The sequence below is a fragment of the Euphorbia lathyris genome, chromosome 10 (genome assembly GCF_963576675.1).
Source record: "Euphorbia lathyris chromosome 10, ddEupLath1.1, whole genome shotgun sequence".
In the NCBI taxonomy this organism is placed as follows: domain Eukaryota; kingdom Viridiplantae; phylum Streptophyta; class Magnoliopsida; order Malpighiales; family Euphorbiaceae; genus Euphorbia; species Euphorbia lathyris.
In genome coordinates this window covers 64,809,813-64,827,411 of record NC_088919.1, presented here as the reverse complement: position 1 = coordinate 64,827,411, position 17,599 = coordinate 64,809,813, and the positions used below count along the sequence as shown (strand labels likewise).

Sequence of the window (17,599 nt, the reverse complement as noted above, 5' to 3'; positions counted from 1 at the left end):
CCTTAATACACCCATATATGAAAGATCATGGGCTCAATGTGTCTAAATGAAAGGTCGAGAGCTTAATGCGCCAAACAATGAAAGATCAGGGGCTCAATGTATCTAAATGAAAGATCGAGGGCTTAATGCACCAAACAAGGAAAGATCGGGAGCCTCAGAATGCTTTTTTGCCTAATTTTTATAATATGATTTAATTATAATTTTATAATTAATTATAATTTTCATATAAAAAGATATGGACTATAAAATGGGTAAATTTCACCAATCATCCCAAACATTTTATTTTGTATTAGCAATATCACTAAATTCACTATTATAACAAAATAATTATCGAACTTTCAATATCTTTCACCACCGTCCCTAAATTTTTAGGATTTGAAAGATTGAGCGCCGTATCATTTATTTTCTCATATTATGCCTCTGAATTTTCATTTTCATACACATGAGCTCTCGGCTAACAGTTTGGGTAATTATTACCGATGGTCCTAAAAATTTAGATAATATCCTTAAAATGTTATAAAGGTTTAATTTGTTTGAATAAAATCACTTAAGTTTTTTTTTTTTGTCCTAATAAAGTTAGTTTGGACGTTTTGTGATCATTTTTCCTTCCGGAGTTGATTACTTGATATCTAATCATATGCCTTATTGTCATGTGGCAAAATAAAAGAAATTTAACTACAAATTAACTCAAGTAAATAAGTATTGTCAATTAAAATTGTAACCATATAACTCACATGGTAAATCGATTGTTAATTAAAAGTCAATTAAAATGTGTAGTTATGTTTTTTTAATATGTCAGGTGGCACCAATGTGACGTTGACATGCCACGTCAACAATTTCAGTGAAAAATTGACTGAAAAACGTTTAAAGTGACTTTATTGGGACAAAGTAAACATAAGTGATTTTATTGAAACATATTGGCCATGTTTGGCAAATAGCTATTAGCTGGCAACTGATAGCTGATTACAGTAGATGTTAGCTGCTTACCTTTTCGGTTAGCTGATTTGACTAGCTGATTTGACTAACTGATTATGTAAACTTGTTTGGTAAAATTTAGCTGATTGTTAATAGTTGTTTGTGTAAAATGACAAATAGGGATATGGTAAAATCTTTATTTGGGGTTAGATGGTAATAAATATGGGTAAAAATGTCATTTAAAAGAGATGGAATAATAAGCTAATTGAATGAGCTTTTTCAAAATTACCGTTTTGGACCCAATAAGCTCTTTCAAACATCTCTACACCAAACACAACTATTAGAGTCAAAACCTCTAAAGTTGCTCAAACTTCTAATTTTGCCATAAAAAGCTATTTACCAACATTGAATTTTTGTGACTTTTCGAGGATATTATTCTAACTTTAGTGAACACCGATACAAATTACAAACTAATTAGAATCAGGATATTGAAACATATGAAAAGATGGGTTATGAATTGTAAATCCTCCATCAATAAACAAATTATGCCCACTAACATATCTTCCTTCCTCACTACCTAAATAAAGTATTGCATTAGCAACATCCTCTGCCTTAAGTGTGACACCTTTCAAATTACCAAGTGATTCCATTACCTTCTCTAATTCCTCGTCGTTAACCCCGACAAACTTCGTCGCTAAAGGAGTCGCGAGAGCATAAGGCGACACGCAGTTCACCCTAATACCAAACTGTCCGAGCTCAACCGCGGCGTTTTTCGTTAGCCCTAAAACGGCATGTTTTGAGCAACAGTACGCATGTGTAGCTGCCGCTCCGACTCTCGAGCTTACGCTGGCAGTTGAAATGATGCTCCCGCTACGTGCTGGAATCATGACGCGGGCGGCGTGTTTGATTCCGAGGAAAACTCCAGTCACATTAATGCTGAGAACGCGTTCGAAATCGGCCTTTTCGTTGTCGATGATGCGGGATTTGTTTTCGTCGGAAATTCCTGCGTTGTTGAACATGATATCTAGTTTTCCGTAGGTAGAAACAGCTTTGTCAACGGCGGTTTTTATATGGGCCTCATTAGTGACGTCGCAATGGACAAATGTGGAGTTTGATTGGCCTAGTGATTCTGCGACGGAATGGCCTAGTTCGTCTTGAACATCGGCAATTACTACCTTGGCACCGTGGTGGGCTAGGACTCCGGCAGTGCATGCCCCTATGCCGCTTGCTCCTCCGGTGATTAGAGCTACTTTCCCCTGTAATCTGCAAGAAAATGTTTCTAAACTCTTAATTTTTTTCCATAAAGACATTTTAGACAATTCGTGTATAAAAACTTACCAAAACGTTAACACGACACATAAATTGTATGCTAATTCAACTCTATATCTTACTCTTACGGTTAATATGAGAAACACACGACACATTTTAAGTCTCAATTTTTTTTTATGAATCACATCTTTGTCCGATATGATGTTTAGTTGACATAATATAATCAACCGTTTTCTATGTCACATCAATATTATAGTGCATTTTATGGACAAATTTATCGGAATAAATTTACCGGAATGATTTTATTAAAATAATAAATAATGTTATTATAAAAGAAAATAAAATTAAGTAATCTATGTGAAATAGATCCAAACTTTAGTAGTTGTACGTACATTTTCCTAAATAATATAGTCAGAAGAATAATAATTAAAATTATAAAATTTTCTCATTATACAATTCTAACTTAATTAAGTTCACTTGATTATTCTTTAAAAAAAAAAGTTCACTTGATTATAAAAATAAAAATAAATAAATAAATTTCTGTTTGTCATAAATGAATAAAAATAAATAAAATCCTGTTAACATTTGAACTGAATATCATGGAGAATCGGGTGCTTCTAATAATTTACCGAATATCATAGATATAAACTGACCTGTATCCACCAAGAAAATTTGATTAATTAATGAGCTTTGAATATCAATTTGATTTTTCATTTTCCAATTGGAAAAAACAATTATTTAAAAATAATTTTTTCTGGTACTCCTTAAATAATTTACTTTTCTCTACTAAATATAAACAGTTTCCAGAAAAATAAATACACAAATTTTTAAGAGATAATTTCAAAGTGTTTTCGCTGATTTGCATAGGAATTTTTGTGGTTTTTTGTGTTGTTGCAAAAAGACGACTGTGATTGTCGCTGGTTTGCAAAATCAATAAATTTTAAGTTAGATTGTCAAATTGAACGTTGATAATCTCAAAATAGAAAAATTTAAAAATTAAATTTGTTTATTATCATATTTATTTTTGAACTACATTTTTTATTTTTCAAAATCGTTAATTTTACAACTTTCTCTATCTAAATATTAACTTTCTCACTCCTAACCAAAATACCTAAATAACCTCAAAACTCAAAAATCGAAGAATTAAAGTTATAAAATATCATCATTTCATAAGAAACATAAAATTGACATTGTAAACCTAAAGTTTTTTGGTTTTGCAAACGCACGAGTACTTCAGTCATCTTTTTATAAACAAACAAACGAACGAACATAGACATCGATCCAAAACTCTAAGCTTTTTTTATTCTTCCATCGAAAATTAACAGGGTATGTAACAAAAAAAAATTAAATAATGCATCGCAGGCACGATGGAGCCATCGAGTTATCATTAATCATCAAAGCAAAGCAACAACCAGAGTTCATATCGATCTTTTATTTCATATATACATCCGTTGGATATTTCGGGTGAGTCATCCTTGATGGGACCCGACCCGATTGAATGAAAAATATGACTTTTCATTATGACATTTCATTCTGTATATAAAGATAAGGTTTAATACATCATTTTTCCCTTCAACTTGTACATGATAATGTAGAATCCTTGCCTTTCCATTCATTGATAATGTGATATATATACACAAGATATATGTGTGAACATGATAATTACAAATCAATTATATTCCTAAATTACAGCAGAAATATCCATATCTAATACACCCCCGTAGTCGAAACGGGAGGTGGTCGAACGTTGAGACTAGAGCGGAAGTCGTCGAAAAGAATTTGTGGTAGACCTTTGGTGAAAATATCTGCAATTTGATGACGAGAAGGAACATGAAGTACCCTAACCTCTCCTTTAGCAACCTTTTCTCGAACAAAATGTATATCCATCTCAATATGCTTGGTACGTTGGTGTTGTACAGGATTACCAGTGAGGTAAACTGCACTCACATTGTCACAATATACCAAGGTGGATTTACTAATAGGGCAATGAAGTTCAAGAAGAAGATTTCTAATCCAGCAAGTTTCAGATACGACATTAGCAACACCACGATACTCTGCTTCAGCACTAGAACGAGATAAAGTGGGTTGCCGCTTAGCAGACCAAGACAGAAGATTGTCACCAAGGAAAACACAATATCCTGAAGTAGAACGTCGAGTGTCAGGACATCCCCCCCAATCTGCATCTGTATAGGAGACCAAGGAATCTAGTGAAGAGGTTGTGAATGTAAGTCCGAACTCCAGGGTTCCTTTAACATATCGAAGAATCCGCTTGATAGCTGCCATATGAGACGTTTTGGGATCGTGCATGAATAAACAGACTTGCTGAACAGCATAACTGATGTCTGGGCGAGTGAGAGTCAAATACTGTAATGCACCAGCTAAACTTCGATACTCAGATGGATCATGATAAGCAGAACCAGATGAAGCACTCAGTTTTTGCTTAGTGTCAACAGGTGTTGTACAGGAATTTGCTGAAGAAAGACCGGCTTTAGAAATGATCTCAGTAGCATACTTCTTTTGAGACAGAAAAAGAGAGCCGGCGCTCCGAGTGACAGATATCCCTAAAAAATAACTCAATGGGCCAAGATCTTTCATAGCAAATTCGGAACTCAATTTGTTGATAATTGACTCTCGTAGAGCAGTGGAAGAAGTAGCTAGAACGATGTCATCCACATATAAGAGTAGATATGCCATCTCTGCTCCCCGACGAAAGACAAACAGTGAATGATCAGATTTACTGTGAGAAAAACCCATGGTAGACAAGAAAGAGGCAAACCGTTGGTACCACGCCCGTGGTGCCTGTTTGAGACCATAAAGAGACTTTTGAAGAAGGCATACATGATCTGGATAGTTGGGATCCCGAAATCCCAGTGGTTGATGCATATAAACAGTCTCATGAAGATCCCCATGAAGAAAAGCATTTTTTACATCCAGCTGATGTAGTGGCCAACCTTTAGAAAGTGCAATACTTAATACAGCTCGAATTGTTGCTGGCTTAACAACTGGACTGAAAGTATCACCACAGTCTACCCCAACAAGTTGATTCGCCCCATTTCCAACAAGTCTTGCTTTGTATCTTTCAAAAGATCCATCTGCATTAAATTTGTGCCTGAGAATCCACCAACTACGAAGAACATTAGCATTAGAAGGACGGGGTACGAGGACCCACGTCTTATTTTCAATAAGAGCCTTATATTCTTCAGTCATGGCTTGTTTCCAATTAGGGTCTTGTAAAGCAAGTGAGGGATTAGAAGGAATAGGAGAAATAGTGGTGGTGTGTAAGTTGAGCTTTCTTTGGGGTTTGAAAATTCCAAGTTTAGCTCGGGTTGTCATAGGGTGAGTCGGTTGGGTTGGGTTGGCGTGTATAGGATCGGGAGAAGGCGGGGAAGTGGGCTGTTGTAGGGAGGTGAGCTGTTGTGGGGAATTTGTGTTTGGGCCGTGTTGAATTGGAGAAGGAAAGGGACTGTCGAGAGGAGAAGGGGGAAGTGCTGGGCTGTTTTGGGAAGATGGGTTGGGACTGTTGGGCCGTGGTGAAACTGGGCTTTGGTTAGGAGTGGACGCATTAGTGGGGAAGGGAATAATGGGTTGGGTTGTTTGTGTAGGTGAGTTGGAAATAGAAGAAATGGGAGGGGAGGCCGAGACATGTTGAGTGGAAAATGGAAATTTGCTTTCATTGAAAATAACGTGACGAGATATAATTATTTTCCGCGCGGAGATGTCGTAACACTTATAGCCTCGATGATTGGATGGATATCCAAGAAACACACATGGAGAGGACCTAGGTTGAAGTTTATTTCTAGAGGAAGAAGGGACAAGTGGGTAACAAAGACAACCGAAAGTGCGTAAGTGAGTATAAGAAGGAGTACGATTGTAGAGAATTTGAGTCGGTGAAAGAAGACTAAGATTTTTGTGAGGGAGAATATTTAAAAGATAGGTCGCATGAGCAAGAGCATGAGGCCAGAAAGAATGAGAGCAAGAAGCATGTGTTAGAAGAGTGCGAATTATATTATTGATTGTTCGAATCGTTCGTTCAGATTTACCGTTTTGGGAGGAAGTATGTGGACATGAAAAACGGAATTGCATACCATTATTGTTAAAAAAATCATGAAAATGACTATTGTTATACTCACCACCATTATCACACTGAAAAGTTTTGATATCTTTTTCAAATTGAGTACGTACGTAATTTCGGAATGTGAGGAACACAGAAAAAACTTGAGATTTATTTGCTAAGGGAAAAGTCCACAGAAAATTAGAATAATCATCTAGGAAAAGAACATAATATCTATAGCCACTAGAACTTAGAACAGGAGATGTCCATATATCACTATGAATAATATCAAACGGCATTGATGACATATTTTTAGAAGCATAAAAAGGCAATTTAATATGTTTCCCAAGCACACAAGAATTGCAAATAGAAAAATCAACATTTTTAGGACAAGAAATAAAATTATTAGTTCGAAGATTGTCTAAAATTTGAGGACCAGGATGGCCCAATCTATTGTGCCAAACTGAAGGAGATAAAACAGAAGCATTTAAAGCATAAGAAGACTCTGAAGAGGAGGATGTGACTGGATATAAATCACCGGTGCTATTACATCTCATAATAGGGATCCCCGTGCGCAAGTCCTTCACAGAGAAACCAACAGGATCAAATTCAACGGACACATTATTATCAATAGCAAATTTCCGCACAGATATAAGGTTTTTGATTAATCTAGGGGCATGTAAAACATTGTTCAATTCTAGGGTTTTGTTGTTTGTTTTTAAGGATGCATTACCAAGACCGATAACAGGAATACAAGTGCCATTACCTACTACGATACTCGTGTTAGGACTCTTATTTAAATAAGATGTGAGTTTACCTCCATCCCCGCTCATGTGAGAAGTGGCGCCGGTGTCCATATGCCAAGGTTCTGCAGGTGGTGTGATTGTCAAGGTGTGCATAGCCGCCTCAATGTTTGTTGGAGTGTAATACTGGGCCAGATGGGCCTGCGGATGGGCTCCCAATATGCCTGGCTGGACTGCAGAAGAATTGTTATTAAAAACAGGCCCGCGAGTTGCACCATGAGTTGCACCATGTGAAGAATTGGGCCAAGAAGGATAAGGACATAGGGGATAGGCCCGTTGGGGCGCCTGTCCAGTCCATGGCCCGTACCCCCATGGCTGTTGTAAAGAAACAGCCCCTGACCAGCGAGGACCGCTATTTTGCTGCCATCGTCCGCCTCTGCCCCGTCCGCCTCTGCCACGGCGATAATAACCCCGGCCACCGCGAGCAGCGCCAGAATTTTGAGGGAAAGAAGGCCGAACGTGATTTGAATATGGAGGAGCTTGATTCGACGGGGACTGTTGGGCGATAGTAACGGCGGCAATTTCAGATCCGACGGTGGCGGCTGTGCGTTTTTTACGGGCAGATTCTTCCAATAATAACATGGACCTTGCCTTTGTGAAATTGGGCAGAATGTCATTGTGGCGAATTTGTGTTCCGATTGTCTCGTAGGCGTCAGTGAGCCCTGAAATTAATTGAAGAACGAGACGATCGTTGGATACGGCAGCCCCGACGTTGCTTAATTGGTCCGAGAGGGACTTCAAATGTTGGCAGTAGGCAGAGATATCATCAAAATTTTCAAGTCTAGCATTGGACAGTTCTTGTTGTAAATAAAGGGCTCTTGAATTTTTATTATCGGAGAATTGTTGTTCTAGGAGTTTCCAAGCGTCGGCGGCTGTTAAATTTGGTCCGATGATACTGTTGAGAAGGTCTGAAGATATGGTTCCATAAATCCATTGCAACACGATGGCATCAACACGAGACCATAAACCTGGATTGTTTGCTTTCATAACCGAAGAAGAGGTTTCCGATTTATCGTCGGTTTCAGGAAGGATATGATCAAGAACTTGAAAAGCACGGGCATGTGTTTTAAAAAGTTCAGCCCAAGTGGTATAGAGGCCTTTGCCGGATTCGAGAGGATCACGAATAAAGGAGGTAATGTTGATAATGGAGAGGGCCGGATGAGTTGGTGCGGCGGCGGCACCATTGTTTTGTTCATTGTTTGGCATGGTGGCAGTAGAGTTTTTAGGGATGAAGAACGGCAGAATGAGGAAGAGAGAAAGAAGAGATTTGGGTGGGATTAGGGAGAGAAATTTTAGGAGAGAGTTTTTAGGAAAGAAATTAGGCTCATGATACCATGATAATGTAGAATCCTTGCCTTTCCATTCATTGATAATGTGATATATATACACAAGATATATGTGTGAACATGATAATTACAAATCAATTATATTCCTAAATTACAGCAGAAATATCCATATCTAATAGTACAAAAAGCTTGATTGGCCCTCTGAACTTTCAAAATGTCTTGATAGCCCCCTCAACTTGCATAAAATGTTCAGTTAACCCCCTGAACTTGCGTAAAATGTAATCAATTGATCACTTGGTCGTAAAAAAGTAAGTTAAATACGGAATATGTATTCCACTCATGTTAGAATGTTATTACATAATTAAAAAAGAGATTAAATATGAAGTTATTGATTGCTCAACGATACAACTTGTTCTCTCTAATATTAGAACCGTATACTTCGATTTTGGTCGTTTTTCTTTTTTTAAGACTCATGCAATATATCTTCCATATTTAACTTACTTTTTTTTTTTTTTGCAGCCGAGTGATCAATTGATTACATTTTATGAAAGTTGAGGGGGCTAACTGAATATTTCATGCAAGTTGAGGGGCTATCTTTAAAAGTTGAGGGGGCCAATCAATAACAAACAGAAAACTCTTCCTCTAATCTCTAAGATTTCTTTTTTGCGATTGACAATCAGAGTTTCTACTTGAAAATCCTACCAGAAATACTTATACCGTGAAACTAATCTTCATAATTCCTCATTAGATTGATGTGATTATGATGTTTGATTCATGTTTTATGATCTTTGGCATGATCATCTATTTCGAAAGTTGGAATTTTATTGCACGGATCAGCTATAAACGTACCCCGATTATCCGAATAACGGAACATATATGTAATTAAAAACAGTGAGCAAATATATACATGATTATAGAAGAAGATAATCGTACCTTCTTGTAACTGCAGAGATCAAAGATGTTGTCGCCATGGTTTCTTTCTTGCTTCTTGTGATTGGTTTATGAGTTCAAAGAAACCTCTTCCTTTTAACACTATCTAAAGGTATAAGCCGGCTTCATTTTTTTCTAAAGAAAAATAATAAATTCAACCAACAACTTATTACATATGGTTGTTGGTTTGAATTTTTTTTTTTTTTTGGGTAAAAAGCATAATTAAGCCCCTGAACTTTATATATTTTAAGGATCAAGTCTCTGATCAATTATTTTTCCACATTGAGGGGGTGTTTGTTTGCTCATTTTCATGCTCTTGTTTGCCTTTTCATTTCAAAAGGGAGAGTTTTAAGTGTTTGGTCATGTTTGCCTTTTAAATCTGAAAAGCAGCATTATGTGTTTGGTTAGTAACTCCCTGTTTGCCTTTCACACCTGAAAAACAGCCTTTTACAAAAGCAGAGAATCTCTGCTTTTTGGAAAAGCAGTTTTTTCCAACCGCAAACCGTAACAGCAAACAGCAAATGGCAACATCAAACAGTAAACAGTAGGTAAAACAAACGGGCCAATCCATGATCATTGATTTTGTTATGGATTTGATGAGAATATTGATTTGGCGATTCTAATGTTGAAAATCACAAAATTGGAGAGGAGAAAATCGAGTTTGGAAGAATATACTGGAAATTAATTTCTATAATTTCGTTTTAGTTTTTAATTTTTATCTCTCCTAGTCAAGGAATTCTTATTTTTATTTGTCGATGTCAACAAGCCGAATCGCCCTAACGATGTATGTAGTCCAAACTTGACGAAAAAGTTAAATAAGGGGCTAATCCGTAATAGAATCAATGATCAAGTGCTTAATGTGGAAAAATAAATTATCAGGGACTTAATCCTTAAAACAGCTAAAGTTCAGGGGCTTAATTATCCTTTTTGCCAAAAAAATTTCTTTCGAGTTGAACCGTTCTACTTTCTGAGTTTTTCTTCTTTTCTTTTTTCGTTGATTTTACTTTAGTTGGTTTTCGTATATTTTATCGGACTTCTTTGCATTGTATAGGTTGTTTATTATCTTTTCATCTCTAACAATTTTCAATTTAGCACGAGAAGAAATGGTAGATCTTATCTGTAGGTCACTATCTATGTGGTTGCAAAAAAAAAAGGACGCGGATCTGAAGTTTCGGAAAGGATTAAATGATGAAGATTGGATTACAAGTACTTCTGAGCGAATTTGGAGTTTCGAGAAGTATTTGTTTCATATGTTGTTTGAGTTTGTTGTAACTTTAATGATTTGTTTTGTTCTTTGTAGTTTTTTTTATCTTACCTACGTGGATCATATATTAAGCATAGCCTTTATTTGTATAAGATTACTTGCAGTTTTCTTATTTATGATATGACCCATGCTTTTTTTTTATCAAATATATATATACACACACATTAAATAACATTTTCATTAACAGTTAAAGAATAATGTAAAAAAAATTAGCCATATAATCAATGGGAGAAAACGAATTTAGTATTTATATATAAAATAGTGCAATTTAAATCTAAGAGTTACCAGATAATTAGGATTGCAAACGGGCGGGATGGAGATTGTTTTGTCCCTTGCAAGCAGGGATGTAAATAGGTATATATCCCCACCCCAGTGGGGATCTCCGTGCAAAATGGTCTAGCAATGGGAAGAAATAGTGAGAATAACATCATACCTTCTTTTATAGTCGCTCCCGTCTCTCCTCTGTGGAGTTTTTATGTCTTCTCATCTGAGAAGTTTTAACCTAAGTGTCGTCCTCAGCCTCCCGTCCTTCCCGTCGTCAAGCACTATCTCATCCACCGTGAGCTCCCTTCAATCCAAAACCCATCCCGTGAAATCAAACCTATCTTATTATTAATTCAACAACCCCAATCCATCAATCTCCATCACCTAAACTATATTCGCCCAAATTGCTTTCCTAGAAACCCTCAAAATAATCTGCAATTACTCTGTTCTCCCTCAATTTAAACCTACCCTGTTAAAATCCCGCAACCCCTTAGCCGATTTTACAATTATCCTACAATCCATCATCCCAACGATTCCAATTACCCCACTCACTCTACACTCCTTCCAAATTCAAATTTGATTCCAGGATTCCCAATCCTACCCTGTAACTATACATCGCTCCCTTCAATCCAAACCTACTCTGCTAAAACCCCTCAAACCATGAGTATCTCAGAAGAGTATGCGAATCTACAAATTAATTCGAACGACGAACCAGCGCTGGTTTTCGACGACGAGTTGCTGCTACCAAAAGATACTCCCCCAAAGCTCTTCATTATTAGTCAGTTCCTATCAGCACGAACAATCCACTTTGACTCTATGCAGACAACATTAGCTTCGATATGGAGGCCGGTAAAAGGTGTTACAGTTACAGAAACGAAAATAGGCGGGAGATACCTATTTCAATTTTACCATGAACTAGATATGGTCAGAGTCCTGAACGACGGTCCTTGGACCTTCAATCAGAATATCCTGGTGGTTCAACAGCTCAAAACATCAGAACAAGCATCACAGGTAGAACTACATAATTTAATAATCTGGGTGCAGGTATACGATCTTCCTATTGATTTTCAGACTGAAGCAGCATGTAAGGCACTAGGGAATGATTTGGGCTGTTTTATAGACACTGATCCAAAGAATTTCACGGGTATGAGAAGAAGCTATCTCCGCATCAAGGTTACAATTGACACCAGGAAAAGCTTGAAAACTGGCCAGTTCTTACAACGCAGGGGTGGACAAAAATTTTGGGCAACCTACAAGTATGAACGACTGCCTCAGTTCTGTTTTTATTGTGGGATAATTGGTCACACCGACAAATTTTGTAATGCATTATTTGATAATTCAGACAACCCGTCTGAAAGGAAATTTGGAAGTTCGCTTAGGGCTTCACTCAGGAAACCTGGATCAATTAATGGTAAGGCCTGGATTCGCACTCCTTTAGAGGAAGGTGAGGATTTGTATAGTGATATTGAGGCAGACACCAGCGATCTGAACGGAATACCCGGGTCAGGCAGTAAGGTATTTGGTTTCCCAGCAGGAGCTTCAGTACCTAATTTTGGAGAAACAATTTATTCTGAAGAGGGAGTCAGTGTTGAACCCAAAAGGAAAAGAGTGGTAATGAACAACAGGACAGGTAGTGTGAACTGCACCATACAGTACAAAAACGGAAATGAGACGGGACCTGAGGATCAGGCCCGTCTGGGAGTATGAGCATCATCAGCTGGAACTGTCGTGGTCTGGGCAACCCACGAACAGTGAACGTCCTCGGGGACATGGTCCGAGCCCACAAACCTTTGTTTCTTTTCCTTATGGAAACTAAGGTGGCTAAAGAGCGAATAAGGAATATTTGCAGGAAACTTGGATTCGATGAATGGTTTGCTATTGACAGTAGAGGTAGAGGAGGGGGTCTGACCCTCCTATGGAAAAACAAAGCAGTTGTTACTATCTTGGGGTCCTCAGACAACTTCATTGATACAGAGGTTAGTATGCCTAATTTACCGAAGTGGAGACTAATCGGCTTTTATGGTCACCCCGAAAGGAACAAACGAAGAGAATCCTGGGAATCTGCTGAGGTCTTTAAATTCTTACTCTAATCTTCTTTGGTGCTGTATTGGAGATTTCAATGATCTCTTATGTCAATCAGAAAAAATTGGAGGTAACAGACACCCTAATAATCTACTTGAGGGTTTCAGATCAGCAATTGAGGATTGTGGTTTATTAAGTATGGAAATGCAAGGATACCCATATACTTGGGAAACTGGACGCGGAACTACAAGGTGGATCGAAGAAAGGCTTGACAGAGCTCTTATCAGCCCCAAATGGAAGGAATCTTTTCCCAATTCTGATCTCCATAATATAATCACAACATGTTCAGATCACCCGGCTATTCGGCTAACCGTTAAAATGTGGATCAGAATTCCCCAGCCGAAGAGGTTCAGATTTGAAAATGGCTGGCTACGAGAGGAGCAATGTGGGTCAATCGTTGAAAGAGCCTGGAATCAAATTGAGGAAGCTTCAATTAAACAACAGATTGAGAATTGCACAGCGGCACTACAGGAGTGGAGTGCGAATCACCATCAGAATTTCAACAAAAACATAACAGATTTGCGCAATCAGTTACAAAGGCTGAAACAACGAACAGACAGAAGGGGAATGACCTTATTCAAAGATGTTAGCACATCATACAACACAGCCTTAGCCCAACGGGAAGATTTTTGGCGTTAGAGGGCCAAGCTGTTCTGGTTGCAAGACGGCGATTGTAACACCAGGTACTTTCATGAATACGCCTCGGCAAGGAAAAGAAATAACTCCTTCTCTGAACTGTTAAATGAGAATGGGAATTGATGTGGATGGGGATCAGGTCTTGAAGAGTTATTGACGGATTATTTTCAGGATATCTTCACAACTAGAGGCAGTGAGGCAGCAGAAATAATTGAGGATGTTAGCGCCAGGGTGTCTGAAGCGGATAATCAGTTCTTAACACGAGTTTTTTCTGCAGAAGAGGTACGCACAGCCTGCTTTTCAATGCACCCCGACAAAAGCCCTGGCCCTGATGGGCTGAATCCGGCATTCTTTCAGAGATTTTGGGATATTGTTGGACCTAAAGTGATTTCCACTTGCCTAGCTTGTCTCAACTCTTCATCTTTCCCTGCTCATCTAAACGAGACTCTTATTGTTCTCATTCCTAAAAAGAAAGAAGCAACATTGGTAACCGATCTTCGCCCTATAGCATTATGTAATGTTATTTTCAAAATTTTGTCCAAAATGCTGGCTAACCGGTTCAAGAAGATTCTCCCTAATGTTATTTCTGCAAATCAGAGTGCATTCTTATCGGGGCGAGCAATATCTGATAACATTATTGTGGCTTTTGAGGTGCTTCACAAGCTGAAGTTGTCGAAAGGTTCAGGAATGGCTGCACTCAAGCTAGACATGAGTAAAGCTTATGACAGAGTCGAATGGGATTTTTTGAGAAGCATGCTAGCGAAAATGGGATTTCATAATCAGTGGATTAAATGGATGTTGATGTGTGTCAACTCAGTATCGTACAAAATTCTCCATAACGGGCGAACCAGCAGCATCATTACCCCTAGCCGCGGCCTCCGACAAGGGGATCCTTTGTCGTCGTTCTTATTTCTCATCTGCGCTGAGGGATTATCGGTTCTGCTCAAAGCCAAAGAAAATGCAGGGCTATTACATGGTTGTTCGGTAGCGAGATCGGCCCCCATGGTATCTCACCTATTTTTTGCTGACGATAGTTTTCTTTTTTTCAGAGCTAATTCATTAGAGGCAGCCACCATACTTCAAAGCCTTCAGATTTATGAAACGGCGTCCGGTCAGAAAATAAACTATCAAAAATCTTCACTGATGTTCAGTAAAGGGACAGATGCCAGAACAAGAGAAGCAGTTTCAGTTTTATTGGGAGTGAATGAGGTTACAGATTTGGGTCTATACCTTAGAGCGCCAATTATTATCGGAAGAAGCAAGTCACAGGCTTTTGGTCATATCAAAGAGCGGATCTGGAATAGAATTCACAACTGGAAAGAAAAATTCCTCTCACGTGCAGGAAAGGAGATCCTAATCAAAGCTGTTCTGCAATCTATTCCTACTTATATCATGAGTGTCTTTCTAATGACAGACCAATTTTGTGACGACATCAACAAAATGCTCAACAGGTTCTGGTGGTCCAATTCCGGTGAGGCGAATTCAGGAATCCATTGGCAGTAGTGGACTCGTCTATGTCAGCCTAAAAGTGAGGGCGGAATGGGCTTTCGGAACATTAAACACTTCAACATCGCTCTACTCGCTAAACAGGGGTGGAAAATCATCACTGAACCTGATTCATTAATGTCTCAAGTATTGAAAGCCAGGTATTTTCCTCATCTCCCTTTCCAAGATGCTGTCCAAGGACACAACCCCTCCTATGTATGGCGAAGTCTTGGCCGTGATTTACTATTACAAGGTGTACGATGTAAAGTAGGCAACGGTAAATCAATTCATATATGGGATAGCCCGTGGCTGCCAGATATACAAAATCCAAAACCGACTAGCATCATTTCTCCAAATTTTCCAACTAACACTGTGCAAGACTTGTGTTTAATCGATGGAAGTTGGGATAAAGAAAGAATACAGGCGAATTTTAACCAGCGAGATCAACGTCTGATTTTGTCAATTCCGAGAGGAGGAAGGGTTCAAGAGGATGGGTGGATTTGGGGTCCTGAGATCAAGGGAGTTTATTCAGTGAAAAGCGGATATCGAATTAGTTCAGGGCCTCAGAGCAGTGCAGAATCAAATACGAGCAGCCATTGGAAGAGGATTTGGGGTTTATCAGTGGCCCCCAAGGTTAAAAACTGTGTTTGGCGGGTGCTATCACAGAACCTACCTACTATGTACAACTTGTCTCTCCGGCACAGCAATCACCCTAATGTATGTCCGGTTTGTGCTGCTGTTGATGAAACCGAGCATCACCTGTTCACGGAGTGTGAAGTTTCTCGCCAGACTTGGGAGCTGATCTTTGGCAGTTCAGTTATCTCGGCAATGGCTGATTTCTATTCCTGGCTCCAGTTAAAATTGTTAAATGGGGAAGTAGAGGAGCTGCAGTTGATTACGGTGGGCATATGGTTGTTATGGAAATATAGAAACGAGGTTGTATGGCATCGAAAGAAGAGCAGACCCAGCGATTTAGTGACTCGTATACAACAGGAAGTCAGCGATTGGAATACCGCGCAAGAGACTGGAAAGCGATTTCAACCCAATATTCCACAGGTAGATACCCGCTGGTTACGTCCGGCTATCGGATTTCAGGCCTGTAATGTGGATGTCGGAACCTTTCAAGAAGCGGGCTACAGTTCGATGGGGTTTCTACTTTGCAACTCAGAAGGTATGTGCACTTATGCCTATCATGGGACTCTGGATGGTTTATTCGAACCAGTTATTGCTGAGGCGATTGCTCTTAAGGAAGTTCTGTCCTGGATCAAAGTAAGGGGCCTCAGCCGAATCATCATTCGAACGGATTGTTTATCCATAGTTCAAGCATTAGCATCTCTAATATCTCACAATTCATATCTTTCTGATATTCTTTCATTTTGTTCTGTTTTACTTCAAGAGTTAGAATTAGTTTCAATCTCTTTTGTTAAACGTTCAGCCAACACAGCAGCTCATTGCCTAGCTCGAGCGGTTGTGTCTGCATCTGTTCGTGGAGAGTGGGCATGTCCACCTCCTTTTCTTAGCGATATTCTTTTGGCTGATTTAGCCCTTTAATTAAATTGATTCTTTATTTCAAAAAAAAAAAAAATTTACATTTTACATTTAAGATTTATTTTTTATGATTCTTTTTAAAGTTATTATGTTAGGCCAATTTTATTCTCGTTTCCACCACTTAACTCAAACTCAATCCTATTTTTTTTTATCGTTATACTATACCAAATGCCAAAGAAATGGAGAAAAAAATAGAAAAAAAAATTATATATATATATATATATATGAAATTGGGCATGGGGATCTTGCGGGACATGTATAAAATTTTTCCCGTTTAGGATTCGGGGACAAGGACAGGGAATTCCCGATAGGTTGGGGAGTAGGGATGAGGAATGTAATCCCCGCCCTACTCTGTTTACATGTCACGTTTGTGTCTAAATTTCTAAAATTTATATTTTTATATTAGTATATATTATAATTATTGGGTGTGTGAAGTTAATTTGGTGCTATGAGAAAAGTTTGGAGTTAATTCGATAGTTTTATGTATAAATAAAAGTTTAGGGTAATTTTTAAAAGATTATAGAAAGATGGATGATCAAACCTGATATTTTTCATATTTGAGATATATATCTCAAATTCGTCAGGCGGTGATCACATCTTCTTTCTTTTATTTTTTTTTTCTTCTTTTTGATTTATCAGTTTTCTCTCAACCGTTTCTCCACCGTTTTTTTGATTTACGGAGATTCGACCGTTCGAATCACTCGAAATTGAAACAATAGCATCCTTATGCATAGATCTAAGTCCTAACCGAAGAGTTTTTGAGTTTCGGCAGTGTTTGGAGGAAAACGTCTTAGACAGAATTTAGAGGAGAATTGAACGTGTGTTTTCCTTAATTAGAAATCAAGGTAAGTAACTATCAACTATATTTTGAGCTTTATGTATATAGATATATATATAATCAAAGAATTTTCAGAAATTGATATTTTAGGGTCGGGTGTGAAATTACATCCTTATAGACTAGACATGTTCATGGCTGAGTTGGGTCGCGTCGGGTTTGGACCGGATTTAATCGAATTTTATACTAAATTATTTTATCCAAATCCAATCTAGCTCGCTGGCTCAACTA

At 38.2% G+C, this 17,599-nt stretch overlaps 1 protein-coding gene across 1 annotated transcript; it reads right to left on the bottom strand.

Moving 5' to 3' along the window:
- Positions 1-1,385: 1,385 nt before the first annotated feature.
- Positions 1,386-9,295, bottom strand: LOC136209723 (secoisolariciresinol dehydrogenase-like). The gene is made up of 2 exons (XM_066001293.1): positions 9,258-9,295; positions 1,386-2,178 (listed from the first exon to the last, which is right to left on the bottom strand). Exons 1-2 carry the CDS (start codon positions 9,293-9,295, stop codon positions 1,386-1,388), a joined length of 831 nt encoding a protein of 276 aa, XP_065857365.1.
- Positions 9,296-17,599: the final 8,304 nt, after the last annotated feature.

Bases quoted from the DNA above. Each gene is read 5' to 3' on its own strand.
- LOC136209723 (XM_066001293.1), bottom strand. From the start codon at position 9,295: ATGGCGACAACATCTTTGATCTCTGCAGTTACAAGAAG. The intron at 2,179-9,257 runs GTACGATTATCT...ATTTTCTTGCAG, and splicing joins ATCTCTGCAGTTACAAGAAG to ATTACAGGGGAAAGTAGCTC.